Source organism: Prinia subflava, chromosome 8 (assembly GCF_021018805.1).
Source record: "Prinia subflava isolate CZ2003 ecotype Zambia chromosome 8, Cam_Psub_1.2, whole genome shotgun sequence".
Taxonomy (NCBI): domain Eukaryota; kingdom Metazoa; phylum Chordata; class Aves; order Passeriformes; family Cisticolidae; genus Prinia; species Prinia subflava.
Genome location: NC_086254.1, coordinates 17,341,722 through 17,363,490, shown reverse-complemented (window position 1 = coordinate 17,363,490; position 21,769 = coordinate 17,341,722). Strand labels below are relative to the sequence as shown.

General features: G+C 43.3%; 1 protein-coding gene across 9 annotated transcripts in view; it reads right to left on the bottom strand.

The window, feature by feature from the left end:
* The window catches only part of TANC2 (tetratricopeptide repeat, ankyrin repeat and coiled-coil containing 2), a 151,485-nt gene that overhangs the window by 25,289 nt on the left and 104,427 nt on the right, over positions 1–21,769 (bottom strand). For all 9 annotated transcript variants that reach the window (XM_063403620.1, XM_063403621.1, XM_063403623.1 and 6 more), the window contains 4 exons: positions 17,542–17,773; positions 16,001–16,167; positions 13,934–14,541; positions 3,076–3,184 (listed from right to left, as the gene is read on the bottom strand). In XM_063403620.1, the coding sequence (XP_063259690.1) occupies positions 3,076–3,184; positions 13,934–14,541; positions 16,001–16,167; positions 17,542–17,773 (1,116 nt within the window). The remainder of the gene's footprint in view (positions 1–3,075; positions 3,185–13,933; positions 14,542–16,000; positions 16,168–17,541; positions 17,774–21,769) is intronic.

The window sequence follows — 21,769 nt, the reverse complement described above, 5'->3', positions numbered from 1 at the left end:
ACACAATGCAGGACATTAGAGGTCAATATTAAATTTCATGAACTCAGGATGATGGTGAAATGGGAAAGGGAAAGCAATTCTATAATAAACAGTTAAAATAATTTAAAAATAGTTACACTACTATCAAGCCCATAAATAAGCTGCCTGAATCACCATCAGGACCAAGGAAAAGGGTAGATATTTTGAGAATAGCCCTCTGAAGATAATCACAGATGGTATAGAAGTCTCAACTGTTGCATTTGAATATATATATACACTTGGCTATTAGTGCAAGACATAAAAAGTGACATTTATCCTTTAAAGTACATTCAATACCACTATCATTCAGTTGCCATTCAGGCAAAACCCTGCCCTATTTCTCATTTTACAGCTCGTATCTTGCTTTTCTAATTCCTTCTTCAGAACTGTGGAGCAGAGTGAACCCTTCAGCAAAAACAAATCCCAGCTTCACGCAAGATCAAACCCAAATACCATGAGTGGTTACCACTTCATTGAGACCATCCAACATGAGCGCAGTGTACGGCCTGACAATTTGAACAATTTTGCCAGCCTCCACTTCCCCAGTGTTCAAACAGTTCATTTTTCCTGTCCTGTCTTGTATGCAGCTGTCAGCATCTTTAGTTTTTACCTTATTGCCTCCTCTGCTATTTGGCCATCAGCACCTTACAGAATCCCAGAATTCCAGGCTGGTTTAGGTTAGAAGGAACCTTAAAGCCCGTCTCATTCCATCCCCCTGCCATGGGCAGTGACACCTTCTACTAGACCAGGTTGCTCCAAGCATTACCCACTTCTGTATTACTGACATTTTAACTAATTTAAGATGAAATTAAAGCCTTCTCTTTGGCTGATTTGCAAAACATACATCAGCCTGAAGTTTGGCTCCTCTTGTATCACAACTGCACATTTTGTGCCCTTTTGTTCCACACCAGGCTTTTCAAGTTGGCTTTCTATATGCTCCTGTTAAAACTTGCAACTGATTTAAAAGACTAAAGCATTTGTGCCTTTTCTTCCCCCCCCCCCTCCAAACTGTTTGAGGATGTTTGTGTTTCAAAGAGAAGACAAAACTATCAGATCTCAGTCAGAAGTGAAGATAGGAACATCAAAATGTCTTCCCACTCACATGCCAGGTCAGCACTTTGTGTCTGTGCATCACTTACTTTTTTTACACCTGGAAATTCCAAGTGTTCCATCATCACCTTGCTAAGGTACCGGTGGATTCAAACTAGGAAGGATTGGAGAAGGATAAATAAATTTTCTGCCCTGTTTTATCCAAGTTTGCCTCTATATCCAGCTCTCAGTACTCCCTGGGTGGACAAAACACTTTAGCTCTAGCCTAATATTCTCCTGGCTTCCTGATAGGTACACAAAATGGAATTATAAAGGCATCAGGCCTCCATAAATACCTTCAAAATTAGGATCTCTGTGTCTGTGGAAAGATCTTTGTGCCTGCTGCTGTAACATGGCAACTTGAGGAAAAACACCCTGAACTGACAACCTGACATGCTCCCTACTTGGCAGAAAGCCCATGGCCACACTGGTAATGGCAAAAGATCAGCCAGAATGAAAAGCCTGAATGGGAAAAATGCTTGTTTAGAAACAAATACAATCGGTAACAATTGGCAAAGAGTCTGTGCAGGTACTCTTGGAAATATTTTCTTTAAAGAATGCTAGAGCTCTTAAATATGGTCTGCAATATTCCAACCTAGTGCCTCCTTCAGAAACTAAAGCAGCTCTTGTTTCGCTCAGTAAACACTCACAAATCCTCAGTAAACACTTGTTGAAATAAGCAATAAAACCAGATCTATTAATGGAAAAGCAAAACATTAAGTTACAATTTCTAATCCAGCTAATTCAAGCCCTTTCAAAACTTTGTAGTACTTGTAAACAACATTCTGTTATGCTTATCAGCCTCTTGTGACACTGGTCTTCCCGCAGTGTTGTAAACCCAAGGATTTTGCTGAGTGATGAACAGAAGGCTGGACTCACATTTGTCATATGCTAACTGGCATTTTCTATTATTTTAAATACTGCTCAATTAAACCTGGAATCTATTGGAAACCTGCCCACTTAACGGAAATTGTCATTTTCTCAGAGTCTAAATGCCTGTTGTTGGTTCCCACTAGGTACATGTGAAATGAAGAAGGTTTGGAACCAGATTCAAATGTAAATGGCAGCTGAACAGTAAACTCAGGGCTGAATCTGCCTTTGGGAATGTAACTGAAAATGTGAAATTGATACCCTGAAGGATAATGCACCAATGTGGGGTTCCTCCCTTTGGCTCCAGCCATCATCTTACTGAACAAGGAGACTCTGCTGCTACACCTGATGGTCAGTCTGGCACAGGGAATACAATAAATAAATCCAACAGGACTGACACAAGGCAGAAATCACCTGTTTGCTCTAGAAACAGAAACCAGAGTGCCAAAGCCCTCAAGTCTATAAAATCATACAGACACCAGATTAAAAAATAGCCTTGTTTTTACTAGTATTAAGCACCCACAGGTCCTAACAGGTTTATGAAAATCTGTATTTCCTGTGACCTTACAAATCCACCCTCTCATTCCAACCTTCTGGTGCCTAGACCAGCAGGAAGAATGATACTGAGTTTATGAGTCATATTGATACTCACATCCAAGTTTGCCTTTCAATCACCCAGGTCTTAAATGTCTGTGTGAAGAGTAAGATGCACCAACCAGCCAATTTCAACAACCACCAAATTTTCCCACTGCAACCTCCATTTTGCATTAGATTCTTCAAAACCACTCCTTTTAAAAGATTGCCTTTTTTCTAGATGCTGCTACAGGAACCCATCTTTCCTGGGCAAGGGCAAGAAACATCTTATGGTAGAAGACCAATTTTAGATAAGGAGGCTATCTGCTGAATTTACCATCTGAAGGAGGGTTTAATTTTAAGGATTTCTTAGATACCATGGCCGATTTTCTAAAGTTCACTTGTACACGCTTCAACAGCCTCAAGCAATCACACTTCTTACACCAACCCCACGACAAGACGAGACTGAATGCTGCCAGTGCTGCGGGTGAGGTTGGCGTAAACCTTCATTTGAATTTTTGTTACCTTAAAAATATGTGCTTTGAGAATGTGATGTCCCAGTTCAATAGTCTGTTGTCTATTTAATTTTCCTTCCTGTCGGGAAAACCAGAAGGCAAGCAGTGTGTGGCCACTCCTAAAATCAGAAGAACAAGTATGTTAGTATTTCTTATTGCACCAACAAAACAACTTTTGAGGACAAAAATGCTAATCCTTCAACCACATCCAGCTTTGGGAAACAGGCAGGGCTGGCTGAATTCTCACTTGTAAACCAACAACTAATTGCATCCTTTATTACTGGTGATAGCTCAAAAGCCCCCGGACATCAGCCAACAGCAAGAAACAGCCCCAATGCATTTTCTATGAGCAGATGTAAATTTAGAAACACAAGAGGTGCAATGTCATGAAAGCTGAAGTGTTACTTTTATAGTCATTTCACAGAGAAGAACCACATTTGCAAAGCACATAACCAACCTCAAATCACTGGAAAATGGCATATTTAAAATATCCACACTTTGAATAAAACGTCCTTTAAATGACACCTGCACTCATTACCCTGTGGACAGTCCCATGGAGTGTAACAACTTTATTTCTTTGTAAAACTCCTTCTAAACACGCTCTCTAGCTTTTCCAGTAATAAAGATGCTTCTGGCAATGCCCAGCCAGACTGACAACCACAGCAAATTAACTGAACTACACATCAAGTCCTGTTTAAGGCAAATAGAATAAAACAGAAAATAACACTGCAAGTTCAAGATGGCTAAATCTTCTCAAAGATGCGAGAAGATGACTCTCCACAGACACACAGAACACACATGATGCAAAATTATGAAGTTTTAATACTATTTCTGGGTGAGATCAGCAAATACCTGCTCCTGCAGGTCCCCCAGGCACATGTAGATGCCACAGCAGGAGATGCAGCGAGCAGGGCAGGAGCCAGAGAGGCTCTATGCTGGGACCTCAGTGGCTGGTGTGATGTTTTTTTGTTTTTACCAACAAAATTATGATAAAAAATATTCTTCCTTAAGCCCCTGGCTGCTCCCAGGGGAGTCTTTTTAAGCCACTTCATTTCTGGAAGTACATAAAAATGTGACTGCACTAAAAGCAATCAAACCCCTTCCAGCCAAGGAAAATAAAATATGGTATCAGCTGTGGCTTTTAAAGGGCTTTTAAGGACAGGAAATGTTATTAGCTCATCCCTGTCTGGGAAAGCAAAGAAATACTTTGGATGGCCAAACATCTAGTAAACATTGCACAAGACACAAGCTTTCACAGCAGTGGGGATTTACCAGCTCATCCCCATTCGGGGTGAATTACTGTCCATCTCAAAATAAACTCAGAAAAAAATGTGGATGACTTGTAATGCCCTGGCCAGGTTTTTGGCAAGGTACCCCCTGAGCCCTGCCAATGAACCTCCTTTTGGATTGGTAACACGTGGATTGGTGTGAGCAGAGCCCAATGATGCTCTGTCAGCCCTCATGGTGCTGGGAGGGCAGGAATGTGCTTGCTGGAGTACAGCAGGGTGATTCCAGGTCTGGCTGGGCAGAGCGTGGCAAAAATAATGGGACGGGAACAATGGAGTGCCCCAAACTGGAACTTTAATGGTGGTCTGGTCCCAAACACAGCAACTGCATGGTTTGGGAGGCAGCATCCCAAGAGCCATGGGCCTAATAATATTGTTATTATAACAATAAATATATAAAGTAATCTGGGGGCAGGGGTCCAATCTTGAACAGGGGATAGGGGTATGACTTTATATCTCAAAGGACCTAAAGCAACAGAGAACTAGAACTGGAGACGTGACCTATTTTGGAATGATGCCATTAGCATGCTAATTTCCATATCCTGCCTCCCACCTGGTCTCAGGTTTATGGTTCCTGCATAGGCTACCTGGGTTGCCAGGGCTAAGATATTATTCATCACAGCTAGCTCAGCTGCCACACTGGAGGAGTGGGATGAAAAACAAATTGTATTTTTCTTATAAGGTAGGACTTGATCTTATAAGGTTTGGACAGGTTTGGTTTGGACAGGAGCACCACATCCCATTTACAGGTAAGAAACTGTTGCACTGGTGGGGAATTCCGTTGTGCTTCATTACAAAATGCAGTTCTGTTTATGGAGGTACCACCAACTCAACTGTTTTCTGAAATGTTTTTACTGACTGGTAGTACTTTCACTTAGGGTAACTTGGCCATACAAAGAAATTGAAGAAAACCCCCGTTTTTGTCTGTCAAGCTGCTCTCCACACCTTGGCCTGGCCCATGACCCTGTGCCAGGATCCCATTGCTCCATGCTTCCCATGACTGGAGGAAAAGCCTCTCCAGATGGTGACTCTGCCCATTGAACACAGCTTTGGTGCCTCAGCTGAGTGCTGAAAATCCGTCACAGTGCCCCCATGCACAGGGCAGTGCCTGAGATCCCACACATCTGTGCTGTCAGAATTCTCCACACAGCACCAACAGAAGGGACAAAACACAAAAAGCTGGAACAGAAGAGCCCTGAAAGTGGTTATAGCACCTTGAGTTAACCCCAGCTTGTTGCCTTGCCTTTCTTTGGCTCTCCTTGTCTTTGGAATGGGAGAACATCAGGTCACCTACTGGAGGAGACAGACAAATGCATTTGCTCATTACACTCATTAACCTCCAGAAATGTCCATGGGAAGGAAGGACAAACAGATCAGAAGGAAATGAGTGACTAGGAAAAACAGCTGGAGTGCTGCCAGATACTGCTGGAAGTCAAGCAGAACAGCAATTGCTGGACTGAACCCAGCCCCATTCAGTCAGATTATGAAAGCCTGTAATTGCTGTAATACACCTGGTCCATCCCAACAAGTTATCAGATTCATAATGCTCTGACGGGTTTTGAGAGGGCTAAGGTGTTCAACTCCAACCTAAAAATTGGTGGTGCAATTTCAAGAACTTGTAAGTCACTGACAAGGGAGCTGGAGAGAAACTTTGGACAAGGGTCTGGAGTGACAGATCAAGGGGGAACGGCTTCAAACTGAGAGAGAGTAGGTATAGATCAGACATTAGGAAAACATGCTTCCCTGTAAGGGTGGGGAGGCCCTGGCACACGTTTCCCAGAGCAGCTGAGGCTGCCCCATCCCTGGAATGTCCAAGGCCAGGCTGGATGGGGTTTGGAGCAATCTGGTCTAGTGGAAAGTGTCCCTGCCCATGGCAGTGGGTTGGACTGAATGGCCTTTAAGGCCCTTTCCAACACAAATCATTCTAAGGTTTTATGATTCACAGCCATCAGCTCCTTCCCTTTCTGGGGAGATCCTCAGGCAGGGGATCAGAAGCTGCATTTTTCTGTTCTGTGACTGACTGTGCACAAGGGATCTTCAGCCACAGCCCTCTGCTTCTGTTCCACATCCCAGGAGAGCAAATAATACCAGGTTTTTGCTTGTTGGCAAAAAACTCTTTGAGAATGTTTAGGAAGGGTCTGAATGGATCTGTAACTGCATTAATCCTAAGCATGAATTGAAAATCCAGAAGCTTCTGAGGTGCCTGCTCTTTGCAGCAAGAGCTGAAGTGCAGCTCCAGCCTGACACACCAGTCCAGGTTCCTCAGTCAGCTCCTAAATTGCTTTTCAGCTGCAGTTGGAAGGGTATTTACCTCAATTTAATTATAGACATGACTTTGGTGTTATGAATAAGGCATGTACGAACTACTCCAGAATAAAGTACAGTATTCATGACTAATACATTACCTCTGCAATGCTTCCCAGACCGTGGCTTTCAGCTGCTTGATAAATACTTGTTCTGTCAACATTAATTGGAAACTAAACCATGCTGCAACAGCACAGGCTTTTTTTTTTGCTTTAATACAGCAGAGTGGCAGTAATGATTTCTACATCAAGGAGCTCAGTGAAATGATATGCTTTGAATTTCACCACTGCAGAGTTTATCATCAGAGATTTTTCTATTTTTATTGTAAGATTTCTTTTTTGTGTGTGTGAAAAATTAATAGCTCTGCTAGCTCAGTTCCTATAGCTTTAATCAGCTCTCCGTGCCTGTATCAACTTCTGTAATGGTCAGGAGTAGATGGGTACACACGTGTGTGTGTATACGTATGTGCACGTATATACAGTGTGTATATAGATACATAATTATATATGTTTAAGCATATATATACATTTATATATGTAAAAAAACCATAAAAATTAATCTCTAATCATTCCAACATCCTACATGAACCAGTGCACACCTACAGCAGCTCTAAGGAAGGTAAGAAAAGGCTGCACATGAAGTTATGTGGAATTATGATTTGGGTTGGAAGGGACCCTAAAGCCCACTCACTCCAACCCCCTGCTGTGGACAGGGACACCTTCCACTGTCCCAGGCTGCTCCAAGCCCTGCCCAGCTGGCCCTGGACACTGCCAGGGATGGGGCAGCCACAGCTCTGGGCACCCTGTGCCAGGGTCTGACCACTCTCTCAAGGAAGAATTATTTTCCTAATATCCAATTTAAACCTACTCTCTGTCAGTTTGAAGACATTCTGCCTTGTCCTGTCACTCCATGGACTTATAAATAGATGCTGGATCTGATCTCTACACAACTGGTCCCTTATCCACCCGAACATGAGTCACACACAGTTCTGGATGCAGAGCAAGATGATGCAGGATGTTGGTGCCTCACACACCATCTCCAGGTGACCCCATTCCTCATGCCACTGATGAAAAAGGGCAAAGTCTCACTGATAAAATACTGGTGTGACCAAAGAGAAGTGAAGGAGAATGATTAAATAAAATAGAAAATATTAAAAGCTTCCAGATGTGTGTGTCATCTAAACTCTTCCAGTTCTCAGTAAAAAAGGTTTTAAAGGGTATAAAATTAGTCCAGTGTTAAGGCATTGCAGCACCAGAGTAAAACACAAGCAAAAAATAAATGAGAATCAGTCCTGTTCAATTCTGAATCTACTGAAGTCCAAATTCCCTGATTTACACCCACATCTCCCTTCTTCCAGCAAATCCCATGCAAACATTCCAAATGCAAGAGATTTGACACTGTGCCCAGTGAATTTGGTCTTCAAAAGATGTGTATTCACATTTTATTCAGCTGTGCCCAGTGTAATGTCATAACTGCAGTGCAGAGACTGATGTGTGCTCTGACAAAGCCCAGAGCCTCCTCCCTTGCAGAAGGGTATATCCATGAGTGTCCTGCAGAAAGGCCAAGCCCAGTTCCAGGAGCCCCTGTCAAAGGAACAGTTTATCACCTAAATTAATTTATTGACTTTTTGTAATGCAGTTTCCCTCTGATGTTATAACTGCAAATTAACTCGCAAGGAATTCACGTCATAAAAAAATTCAAAAAAACCAGTCAAGGCTACTCTCTCCTGCACTGATGAAAGATGATTTTGCTCTGAAAGTGGGCCTTAATACTGGAGGAATAAAATAACAGGAAGAAATTCAGTAACATTTCTTCCTTTGATCAGTTTCTGGTTCACTCCTCTCTTCTCGGTGGCACAGTGCCACAGGACAGATTATTTGTTGAGTATTTTCTTCCATTTAGATGTGAAAATGGTCCAGGAGACAGAAGTTTAAAGTCCAGAAGCAAAGAAAAAGAGCCAATTTTATGAGGTCAGTAACTTAAGATACTACATATATTCAACCCCCTGCTGCATCCCAATGCTGAGGTCTGCATGTCTAATGAGCCAGTTAAAACAAGCTGCTCTACTGATGTCCTTTATGGTGGTAGTGATCACATCTACTCTCCATCTCATCTGTCATCATTTATAATCTGTCTGCCTTTTCTCTTTGTCTCTTCCAACTGACATTGCAGCTGCATCTCTGACTGCAGTCCAGGGGAAAACCTGCAGAGAAGTCACTTCACTGCACTGCTAAATCCGTCTTACAGATCCCCAGCTTGCTACCAATGGCTTAAGTAATTTATTTTTGACCTCTGATTTCTGCATGAGATTAGAAAGGGACTCCAAGACAGCTGGAGAGAGACACTGGACAAGAGTCTGGTAACAGGACAAGGGGCACTGGCTTTCCACTGCCAGAGGGCAGGGTTAGATGGGATATTCAGAAGAAATTGTTCCCCATGAGGATGGTGAGGCCCTGGCCCAGGTTGTCCAGAGAAGCTGTGGCTGCCCCATCCTTGGAAGTGTCCAAGGCCAGACTGGATGGGGTTTGGAGCAACCTGCTGTAGTGGAAGGTGTCCCATGGCAAGGGTGGAGCTGGATGGGCTTTGAAGTCCTTTCAACACAATCACTCCATGATTCTCTGACTAGAGTTAACATCTTGAGATGCTGGATGTGTGGAATTTGCATACAGTAAATTTCCCATACTCACTTTGTTGAGTTATTGCCCATTCTTTTTGCATTTTAAAATGTACTGGGTTCCAAGTCACGCAAACAAAAAACTTTATTCTGGAAGATGTATTGGAAGCCTAAAAGTTGTATTCTCGGAGTCAGCACTCCATACTTGGTGAACAGATTGGGTTTGCCTCTCCAGTTTACTGGAGAACATGCTGATGGACTCATCTCTGTGATTCACAAATAGGGCACTCACTAAATATGGCTTGAAGGGTAAATTAAAAGAGTGAGAAATGTTGTACTCTTGTTTCCATGCAATGGGTGTAGAGGAAGTTCTGCCCCAAGTAACAGCTCAGACAACTCTTCTACCACACTCCACACTTCTACCAAAATTAGAGCTGTGGAAATGATCTTGAACAACCAGATCCCACGGTGATCTGGTAATTAATTGCATTAACTGAGCACAGGCCTTGCGTAAGTGCAGATGACCAGTCAGCAGGCTGGACAAGGAAATAACCTGACCTCACATATTTCACTGGCTTGTGGTATCCAGCCTATGGCTGGGGATGGCAAAACAACCAGTAACAGGTCCCTTGTGGCTGTGCTGATGGGGTGAGTACTGCCTGTACCTTTGCCTGGGCAATCAGAAAGCCCACTGTGAGCTACAACACCTGCAGAGCTACAAAACTGGCACTCTGGGAGCAAGGAAAAAGACATTAAGAGAGAAATGAAAATGACATTAAGGGAGGCAATTCCAAGTGTAAAGCAATGCTAAATAATAATGGCAGCCCCTTGAAAGCTGGCATTGCTGCCAACCAATTTGGAATACTTGATTATTCCATCTCTGGTCCTACAAGGTACTAGTGGGCACTGCACTATTTTTAAACTTCTGCCTAATATGTAAGGAATTCAAATAAATTTTAAACCCATTATTCTGCCTCACCTTGAATTCAAACAATGCCTATGCTCTGCTTAGTAAAATCCATCTCTCATGGATATGGAAAAAACAACTAGGACCTACCCTGGGTTTTGGTGAACACTTGATCATTTCAGCTAACAATCAGTCTGAGTGTATTTTAAGAGCTTTTGAGAGTCTTATAATAAAAAAGGGAAAGAAAATCAATTAATCCATGCACCATAATGCCCAAGTAAGCTTCATGTGGATGACTGACCTGGGGTAATTTTTAAGAAGTTAAGCTATGTAATGCAAGGACCAATTCCCCATTTAAAGCTGTTTGTTGGATCCCTGAATTGTCAGAAATATTACTTGCACCAGCTTTTCTCCCAACTTTCCAAACGAATTATCTTTACACTGAAGACTGTTATTTGTCAATCAGATTCAGCATTCCATCAAAATAAAACAAAACCCCCTGATTTTGCTCTAAAGCTTTTACTCTATCATTTTGCTGGTTTATACATAAAAACATTAATTTTGTGTAGGAAAAGTCTCTACTTGCAATGTGATCCCAAGAGAAAAAGCAAAGTGTAAAATACCTACAGCTTATTGTCTTTTAAGACAGCTCTGCCAGAAACCATGACAACTCGGGTGCTAGATGAGAGCTGTATCCTCCTGCCTGGATTGCAGCTGCATGTTCATCCATGCAGCGTGTCTTGATTTGGGGTTTGAGGAACAGATTTGGTTTACAGATGTAGAAGAGAAGGCAAGAAGCAAGGAAATGGCCCTGTTGTGGGTTCATAAAACACTCATCCTTCAAAGCCCACTGCCCTAGGAACAGCAACCAGGAGCAAACCTACGCCAAAGGCACCACCTCTGCCAAGTTCCAGACCCACACAGGTGACCTCCCTGGGGCAGCATGTCCATGCCCTAGTGATCCTGGAGACCCCCCAGTCCAGGACTGGGCTTCGGGGTTCAGCTCACCTCAGTCAGCAGCCAAAACAGGCCAGATGAACTGCTCCAAGGACTCAAGGAAATGGGAGTGACTGCCTGAGCAGCAGACACCAGCATGGCAGGCCCCTGAAATTAGGTGAGGTTTAGCTTCACCAAGCCACAGGGTGAGGTGAAGATCTAAAATGCTTCATTTTGCTGTGGCCCCATGGATGCTAGGACACCCTCACGCAGCACAAAGAGCCTCTTCCCTCAGCCACCACCACCAGCACACACAATGTTGATTGGTCCAATGCCACTCTGAGATACAAAAGCCCAAATTGGGATATTCATACTGGCAACAGCACTGAGAATATCCTTCTCCTGAACAAGGAAAGAAAATCCGTGAATCTGCTTCAAAGCCCCACGTGTGGGGCAGAGGTGCAGCTTGGAGAGATTCACCTCATCCACCCTTGTCAGTACTGAAGACACTGCCTGGGGAGCCCATCATCCTGAAATGGGAGGAGATGTTTCCTAGGCATTCCTCATCTGACCTATTGTAGCCTTTCAGCTCAGGATGAAATGAATCACTCTAATTTCTCTCCTCTGACTATAAAGCAAGTCTAGACAAGTAACTCAGATATTTATACTTAAACCTGGATAAAGTAATTTCACTTCTGGGGTCCATATCTGGCTACAGCTCTCTTACTACCTTGCCAGGGTAAATCAATTCATTTCTGTCTCACTCACAGCCCCTTCAGCACCAGCACAAGGATAAAAGATTTTATTAGTGTTGTAAAAGCATGGAAAATAATTGCATAGTAGTTTCTGATTAAGTCTGGGTAGAAAGAAGCACTGCATTAGAGCAGAATTTAGATTTAGAAATACAAGTGTAGGAGGAATGTGCAGTAAGAACCATTTACTCCATGCACCAGTCACAAAGGATTGGGTCTTTCCATATAATGTTTTACATTATTTGTCAAGGAAGCCACTTGGTTGATGTGCTGGCCTGACAGGCTGGGGAGGTCGTTACTGCAATGCTGGTTAAGTGCTTTGACAACTCCCTTGCTGGAGCCCTGTGTCAAAAAATGGAGGGGCTGGGAGGGGTTCCTCTCTGGAGACCAGCAGTGAGAACCTTACCCTTCAGAGCCAATTAGCCTTTGCTTGGACAGCAAACACATAATGAGGGTTCAAAGAAGAGGGTCAGCACCTCAATGGGCTAACCAAAACCCTGGAGGGTGGAGATCTGCTCTTTTTCTTAAAAACATAGAAAAATGTGTTAATTCCTGGACTTTATGTTCCTCCTCTCCTCTCCCCTCTTTTCCATGCCGCCGAGAACATGAGAACTCGCTCTCATTAATGAAATCAGGAAGATTATCCCAGCTGTAGTGCCAGAATAGGAGTGGACACAAGGCCCATTATCCCAACTTCCTTTGTAATGGCCTCACACCCAGACACTCTGTCAGGGTCAGTCACATAAAAGCAGCTTCACAAACCCACATTTCACTTCAAAGCCCTTCTCACAAGAAGAGAGAAAAATATCAGCCTCAGCAGCCTTACTCTTCACGTGCTGACACGGTACGGTCAAACTGCTCTGTACAGCTGTCATGTCTTCTCAATTCCCAAGTAAGCAGAAAGAAATCCATCTGGCTGTGAACAAACCAGATGCACACAAATTTTCACAGGCTACCGCTGTGAATTTCTGGACCCACAGCCCCCAGGTTATCCAGCCATAGGCACTGCCACCACCCACAGCACCCAATATACTCCTCACCCACCAGGGAAGCATCCTGCACCTGGATTCTATTTTCACAGTAATGATGAAAAGCAGTGATTTGGAAAGCAGTGATTTTTCTGAGTTGCTGCTGTTATGGATCATTCTGAGGTGCTGTGTGATCAGTGAGAATTGCCAGGAGTACTGGCTGCTGTCCCCTCACCCAGCTGACAGCAAGCTCTCCTGCAGCCAGACCACCCCAAACCAGTAGCACAAGGTGGGAGTGACTGGGATGGAGGAACCATTGGGTCACTGCACATCCTTGAATCTGAGTGTTTCCCTGATTATTATGATCACATTTTAAGAAATGGGCAGAAAAATGGAGCAAAACTTATGAGGATAAATTACAAGAATTGCAGTCAGATCATCTGTTTCCACTTGCCACTAGAAACAAAAGTAATGTTGTTGACAGAGATCACTGGGCTTAGAGAATATAAACCTAACCATGACTAAATTCTGTTTGCTGTGAGCTAAACCAGGAACTCAGCTGCTGTCAGGACAGAGATTACAGATGCATTTACAGTCCAAAATCACTACAGAACAATTCTGCTCTTTATTTTGTTTTCAAAAAAACATTTAGTAGAACTACAAGGAGCACAACTTGAAAAAGAAGCAACTGCAAAAGATATATCCACACTGCTCATCTTTCCACTTCTCATCTTCCACTTCCTGTGCTTTTGATACCTTTGGAGAAAGGGATGATGATTTCCCCTCTCCAGGACTGAGCTGGCATGAGTAACCTGCCCCTGGTGATAACTGAACTAGACAGCCTGGGGCCTTCTGAGGAACATCTCATTCTAAAAATGACTGTTATGTTTGCCAGGTCAGGTGTGTGCCCACGGGTGCTTGCTTCTTTCCATGAACAACATAAAGACCTCAGGTGATCAGTACAGAATGTGGAGACTTACAGCGTACACAAAGCAAAGCTGGGTAACTGCAACTGTGTGCAACCTTGTAAAATAAAATGATTCAGGTAACAGTGTAGAGTAACATACTAGTAACATCTGAGTTCTCAGAGCATTTGCTTACCTTGGATCACAAAGAAACTTAGTTTTTTCACCTTCTTCTCTCCAAATAAGCCATTCTCGGAAAGAGGGATGAACAAACATTCGCGTCATGTCTCTACGTTTGATAAGAAACATAGAAAGGTTCTCCATCCTCTGCTGAAAGTCCTCCCACTCCAAAGTGCCCTCAATGTTACCTGCATTAATGGCCTGAAAAATATGTTCATCTGTTAATGGGTGCAGAGAAGCCACTGCTACGTTCAAGAGAGGCATGACCCGATCAAAGGAAGACTGTGTTGGGAACTTCATATTGCACTGCAGCAGGTACACTTCAGACAGGGACACTGGGACCACTTTGTAGCTGGAGCTCTTTAGAACTAGGTATCCTTTCTCTATAAGATCAAAAGTAAGTTTCAGGTACAGGTAGGACCCTTGGCTCAAGGTCTTGAGGTGAGAACTGAGTTTGCCAAATGTAGTGTTGTCCATTTTGCCATTGAGCGAGATGTTGTTCTGGATCTCTGAGCTGCTGTGTATCCGATGAAGGATGTATGCCTGCAAGTCCTGGTCGATGGCTTCATTCTCTTCCAGTCTATCCAAAAATATTCTGTGGAAGGGCAACAGCTTAATTATTTCCTACAAAGAAAGAAAGAAAGAAAGAAAGATACTCATGCTGGCAGTGTTTACTACTCATTAAGTAAACTTAATTTCTATTACAATAGCACCTTTGAGACTCCTTTAAGACCTTCCATCAGGGCAAAAACACAAACAGTTTGTGCCCTCAGGGCCTCACACTCTCATCTATAATCAAGCAGGTTGTGTGTGAAACATGACTGAAATAAAAACAAGGGACACTGTTTCTAACAGTACATCCATGGAAAGGGCTGGTAAATTCACACAGAGCAGTGCCCTTGTTATTCCCATCCCTCCCAACCAGAGATTGACCTTCCATCCCTTCTGCTGTCCTGTCAGAGGAAATGAATATCCAGAGGACAAGCCTGAGGCTGCAAGAAATTTGCTGAAGCTGAGACCAAGAACTTCCTGGGAGCATCTGTCTGCATTCCACATCCACAGATGCACAGAAACATCAGGACAGATAACAGCGAGTATTTTCCATGGCAAAGCAACTACATCTACCTGCAGGATACTGCACTCAGGACATGCTCATCTCCTTAACTCCCTGATTCAACAGAAAACAAAGATCATCAAAGGCCTCTCCAAAGAAATTCTTGTCTCATGTGCTCTCAGCCACTGTGAGGAGAAGTGATACAACAGATCTGTACAAGGCTGACTCCAGAAAAGCCAGAAGCTCTCCAACAAAATACAGAGGAAGAGTACAGTGCAAACTTAAGCTGCAGTGAAGACTTTAGGGATGCAAAAGCCCTAATTAAATGAGGAATTCAAGCCCTTGGGATGCCATTTACTTGCAATTACAAAACAATTTTCTCCAAATGATATTTAATTTACTCCATTACTGAGCAAAAAATGGACCCTGGAAGTGAACAGCAAATAAAATAGCCTGTGCTCTCCTGGATCTTAGGAAGCAGCTGCCATTACCAGTGACAAGGACTGTGTGGGGACTGGCTGCCCTGAGGGGCTGGAACCCATCAGGGGCTCAGCTCCCTGCTGAGCTTCCACATGTGCTCATGACAGTCTTGAGCTGAGTAACGCCTTGGCCTAATCAGACTGAAATCATCATGCTCTGGGTCACGCTGGAAGGAATGAAGATCTGAATTCCTCTGTCCTTCCACATGGAGCTGAGGATGTTCCTTAGCTCCACAGGCTGACAGACACCAGGTCCTGCCTTCCTGATGGCTCCATGAGTCGGGGCCTATTGGCATGTGAGCTGTCTACCAAAATGATCTGAACTACTTGCTGATGAACATTTATTGACATGAATAAGTGATGATGGATTACATCCTTCCAAAGCTGTATAGTGAGCCTGGGGACATGGATGTAAAGCCAAGAATAAAAAGGCCAAAAGGATAACCTGAAATAAAAGGTCTTGAGCAAATCCAGAACATCCAGTGAATTCTTCTTTACCAAAGTCCATCACGACAATGACAGTTTATCCCTGTTTTGGGTCTCAACGTACCTGTAGACTTGTCCTGACTGTCACTACCAGCTTCAGCCAGGAAGGGAATCTTCCAATCATTTTGCTCAGAAACGATACTATAGTGTCTCCATAATCTGGCTTGTGAAATTCAGCCTCATTTAAACCATCAATTAATATAATGAAATCTTCATCAGGGATCTTCCTCTCTGAGAGTAAAGAGAAAAAAGCATTTATTGGAAAGGCTATAGGCACACAACCATAATGTACTGCAACATCACTACAGAGTTTTAAACCATGATCAGAAAAATAAGAATATTCCAAAATACTCTGGATTCAAGACCTGAAACATCTCCCAAAGAGCTACTCTAATAATCAGGAATTACTTTCCTTTACAGACACAGTTGCTGATGTATCCTTTTCCTTTTTCTTTTTGCTAAGTGATGATAGGAAAGAGCCACTACGCTCCTTCCACAGTGACATTTCTCCATGCCAGGAAAACCAACTGCTGTCATGCTGTGCTGGCTCTACATATGCTTTGTGCCTGGTGGAACTGGGCAGGCTGGACCCAGATGCTGCTGCTCAGAGCTTGGACACAGTTTTGAAGAGCTGATTTGAACATCAGGGCTTTGAACCTGGCAGAAGCTGCATCTGTTTCATGCTGGATCTTACACTGTAGTGTGTAGGGCGCTAACAAAATTATCTGAACTATTTTTGCAGCAAAGATGCAGCAAAAGCACAGCAATAAACATGATTCTGCAGGACAACAGTCTTGAATTCTGCAATGCTCTGACAGTTTTCATGGCAATGAGCAAATATCTTAAATTTAGTGACTGTCACAATGAATTAGGTGTAACATGCGGAGGGGAAAAAGAAAAGAAGACAAAATCAATGCTGTATTAGAAAAAACTCTAAGTCTGCAATCAGGACAAGGCTTGTCACCAGCTCCTCTAGAAGCTTTACACAGGTTGTCTGTGGACTTATGATACCAGGCCCCCAGTGAAAGCTTCAGAATTGTCCAAAGCCCACTAAACAGTGGCAGAAAAGGGAAAAAAGTCACTCCTACACAAATAAATCCGAACATGGAGCTGTAAGCAATGCTGTGAATGGAACTGGTTGCTTGTTTTCACCTTGTGAGAACTCCAAGTACAGGTTTGGGATATGAAAGAAGCAAGAAAAGGGAAAGTAAAGTGGGATATTGGGAAAAAATTGCTTCCAGTGAGGGTGGGGAAGCCCTAGCACAGGTTGCCCAGAGAAGCTGTGGCTGTCCCTGGATCTCTGGAAGTGTCCAAGGCCAGGCTGGACAGGGCTTGGAGCAGACCTGGAACAGTACGTGGTACGTGCCATGGCAGGGGGTGGGATGGGATGAGCTTTAAGGTCCCTTCCAACACAAATCATTCCATGATTCTCAGTCTTCCCAGCTTCTCCAGACCCCACCTCTTCTCTCCAGCTCAAGAAGTAATGTAGACAGAGGAATCCATCGCTTTGTTTGAATGCCCAGATCCAATTAAGTGTCATTTTTAAAACTGTAATAAAAGAAGGCGCACGGGGGGTTGGTGGCGGCGCGGGGAGCATCTCAGTACCTTTGTGCAGGTTCTCCAGGGGCTCCAGGACCCCCCTGCGGAAGGAGGCCATGGGGTCCTGCACGCAGGAGCGGAGGCTGAGCAGGCTCTGCAGGTGCGGCTCGCGCAGCAGCTGCTCCCGGTAGGCGGCGAACTGCGGCGAGCGGCAGAGCAGCGCGGCCACGTTGTGCACAAACTCGGGTACCAGGCAGGTGTAGGCATTGTCAGCCTGGCAGTAGTGATAAGCCACAACCTAGCAAAGAGAAAAGAATGAGAAACTCCACGTCTTCATCAGAGCCACGTCAGGACAGCTGTAATAGCAGCCGTTCTTTCTTTGGTGAGTTCGATCTGTTCTTACAAATCTCTAAGATCTCTAGACCTCTAAGATCATCAAGTCCAACTGTAATGAATGGGAAGGGGCTGAAATTAATTGTGTTGTAATTACATGTGTGTCCCAAAATCTGATGGTGGCCATTCCTCTCAAGAGTATTACGCACGACCTGTTTTCCATGACATGACTCTTCAGATTCCTGGAAGAAATTAATTGGCCTCTCAATAAAACAGACTTCTATTTTTGTGTCTACACACCAATTGCGTAGGAAATCAGAGTAATTTCTGTTAGTGGAACCTGATATCGAGGAATTGCAACTTACAAACTTCATTCTGTGAAATGCACAAGTTATAATCCCCAGATAAATACGACTGATGAAAAGAAATCATTACCTTTATAATTATGTAGTGCTGTTCTCTAAGGGAATTCATTATATTTTTACTGGCTGGTAGGAAAAAATCTGTAAGGAATTTGGAGGTATCCATTAAAACTTAAATACATGTATTAGGGCTTGATACTTGAAACTACAGCCCAGCTTTCTCATCGCTGCATGTGTCACACTTTGTTTTGACTGGGAAAGGAAATTATTGCATTATACTCCATTGGTAATTTCATATTGAAAATTAAAAGCCAGTGCTAAACTAGCAATGGGTGAGGACCCCACAGCCTGATGTGTTCATTCCTTGGTACCTTCACTGCCCTGGCCACCCTGCAGTATCCTGCAATCCAAGGGATAGGTATTGCAGATGGAGAGACAGGAAGCCTTCATCATGTCCAAAGCCATGGGCACATTTTCAAACCTTAACAATTCTATGATTCCATCATTTCTCATCCTTGTGCTCGATTTACTGATGTATCAACAAAGCCTTATAAGCAGTAGGATAAACAGAATGCTTAATGGGTGGATCTGAAGCTAAAGCAGTAAGCAAGGAAGATTCTGGGAAGTCAACCAAAGCAAAGGCAGAATGACGTTCTCAGAAAATGCAACCTAAGCCAGAATTTCGTCTTGATGTTATTTATTCTCTGTGACATTTTCTCTATCTTCAAATCACAGAGAGGCTGCCAAAAACAAATGCTGTGAGTGGAGCCTGGTGCTGGAGATCGGGCTGGGAATCAGGCTCCTCACTTAGATGGAGCTGGGTGGGAAGCAGTTTTCTCACACTGTAAAACTTTTCAAGTTTCCAATCTTGTTCCACCCTTCAGAATGAGAAAAGCTTTATATAAGAAGTGAATGCAAGAGCCTCCAGGATGGCCAAGGGCTGGTGTGGATGGAAGTCACCCCAAACAGGTTCAAACTGTTTTTTCTACGGTGTACTTGTTGAGTGCCAGTAATGCTCTGGGAAAGGTCCCTTTCCAATTATTTCACCTTAAATACTTCATTAATTGTTCGAGGTCAATTTTTCCAGGCAGAGGGATGGATTACCAGCTTCACTGCTAAGGATTCTCTTCTAAGATATGGGATACCACATCCAGACTTCGCTCAGCACCTGACATGATCACTCTCTGTTCTAGTTGTGATTCTGAGGTGATTTTGATCTCTCCTCCTTTTTCTTGACTGGATAAGCCAAAAAACAAACAAACAAAAAACCCCCTTGTATACTCTGGAAATTAACTTTAAACTGGATAAGGTGTGCTCTCTCTAAATAAAAGCTTCAATAAATAATGCTTGACCAAATTCCAACTGTCTTATCATACACAAATCTCCGAGTTAAACATTTCATTTTATGTACAATAAATGAAATCACCACGGAATATCATGTGGTTACAAAAATATGGGCACACCTGGATGTTGCGTTCAACAAATTGTTATTTGTGTCTGATTCAATTTAAGACATAATTTTTCTAACTGTAGTTTCAATTTGAACTTTGTTATCCCATTGCACTAAATGCTATAAACACCAAATTAGATCTCCAAAACTTTTAAACCTTTGTTTCATCCATCAGGTTTGTGAAATGATTTCCTTGTTTTAAAGTTTGACTAAATTCAAATCACTGGATTGCAAAGCACACAAGGCCTATAAGGAACCCTAAAGCAAGACATGGATTACAACAAAGGATGGGAAAAGTAGCACCTACATCCAGTCGAGTGCTCAAAGTACCTGCTCGTAATTTTCGCGAGGGCTGAGAACGGAGTTGAGTGATTCCATACTGAGAAACCAAGGTGTTATGGTTTTTGTATTAAATATCAAATGTCTAAAGTTAAAAATTGCTTAGTTTCCTTTCTTGCTTGAAAAGGAGCTGCAAAATAGTTCACATTTGTATGATGAGTATTTTACTTCCAAGGAGCACCCCTCTCCTAAAATGATGTGCAGAGTCCAGCTGGCTACACACTAAAGCAGCACATTTATCATGAGCTTCTTGGTAGCTCATATTTCTAAACATTAATTATGTGATACAGGACTTGAGGAACACCAGATGTGGGGACAGAGAGCACAGTGAACAGACCATGGCCAACATGACCCGATTTCTTCCTAAAGTGGAGTCAAGGAGCCCCAGAACACTCATTTACTCTGAAATGATATAAACTTCATCTTTGTAACTGCCAAAACAGAATGATGAAGACATTATTTGTATTCTCTCGAGGTGTTTAACCCAGGTCTTCAGGAGTCCGTTCTCCCAACCCTTCCAACACTACTCATTCTTACTCTTCCTTTTTTGCACAATCACTTCCCAATTCTGTCTTCATCCAGCCTCATGTAACCTTCACCTTCCTTCTGTCCGAGGGAAACAGCTGCTGCATGAAGGAGGTTAAAAGCAAAACAGCTATTCCAAGGATAATGGAAAACACTGGCGGATGAGCGGGCAAGAGCCACATGAATGGAACAGGAGAAAGAGGCTGAGAGGGCAAAGGAGAGGGAAAAAATGAGACACAGAAGAGATTGTGTATCAGTCATCACATACAGAGGGGGGTGAGAATGGACTGAACTGTGAGGGAGGAAAAGAAAAGAAAGAGAAGGGGAACAAGTGATATGGCAGGAGAGGGAGAAGATGACAGTAACAGGGAGAAAGGCTGGAAGGACAGCACGAACATCAAAGGAGTGGGAGATCTGGAGATGGCTCAAGGGAAATAGGTTATTTTTAATTACTAGCACAGGCCAATTTTAAGCAGTTCTCCAGCACTGCTTCTGAAATAGAATCTACTCCACTTAGGCAGCATTCCTTTGCCATCACACCTCCTTTGTGGTTTGTCTTGGCTTCCTTCTGGAAGCGTGTCGTGCAAGGACAACCAACCCCCCTTGGACCAACCTCCCAGACTCCTGAGCTCACAGCAATCAACTACTTGTGGCTCCTAGCCACTCCCTCCAGTGCTCCTGAAGGGCTTCTTGCACTGTATTTTAACCTTTAGTAAGATTTTTTTTTTTTGATTCATACAAAATAGCTTCAAATAAATGCAGTGTAACACTTTGACCTGCCACTACACCACTGCACTGGCTGTGATAAAGGAAATGGCCATCAGCACTGCACATGACTGTGACCCAGTATGTGGCATGTGGTGACCCAGTTTATTTGGAATGCTCATTACTTTTACATAGCTGAGTATGCTGGTAAATGCTCTCTGGAACTCATTAGTGGCCCAGGGCATCAAGGCTCAGCAGCAATGAATCCCTCCACCTCTGTGTAAGGTATGAGCACTCTCTTTTTATATGCCTGCAGCGATGTTAGTGATGCTTAGGATATGGCCTGGAGGACGGGGAGAAGAGCCTCTGGAGCTACCAGCTGCGTTTAGCATCAGCAAAATGCACTAATGCAATGGATGTGCAGCTCCTCCACCAGCTGCTCTGCACAGGATACAACCCATTAGTGCAGCTGAACTGGGTTTCGGGTCCATTTGTTTAAGTGCTGCTACCACAAGCCACCACACAGCATCGAAAAACCCAAAGAATAAAGCTGTTCAATGGGTTAGTTAAAACTGGGTAG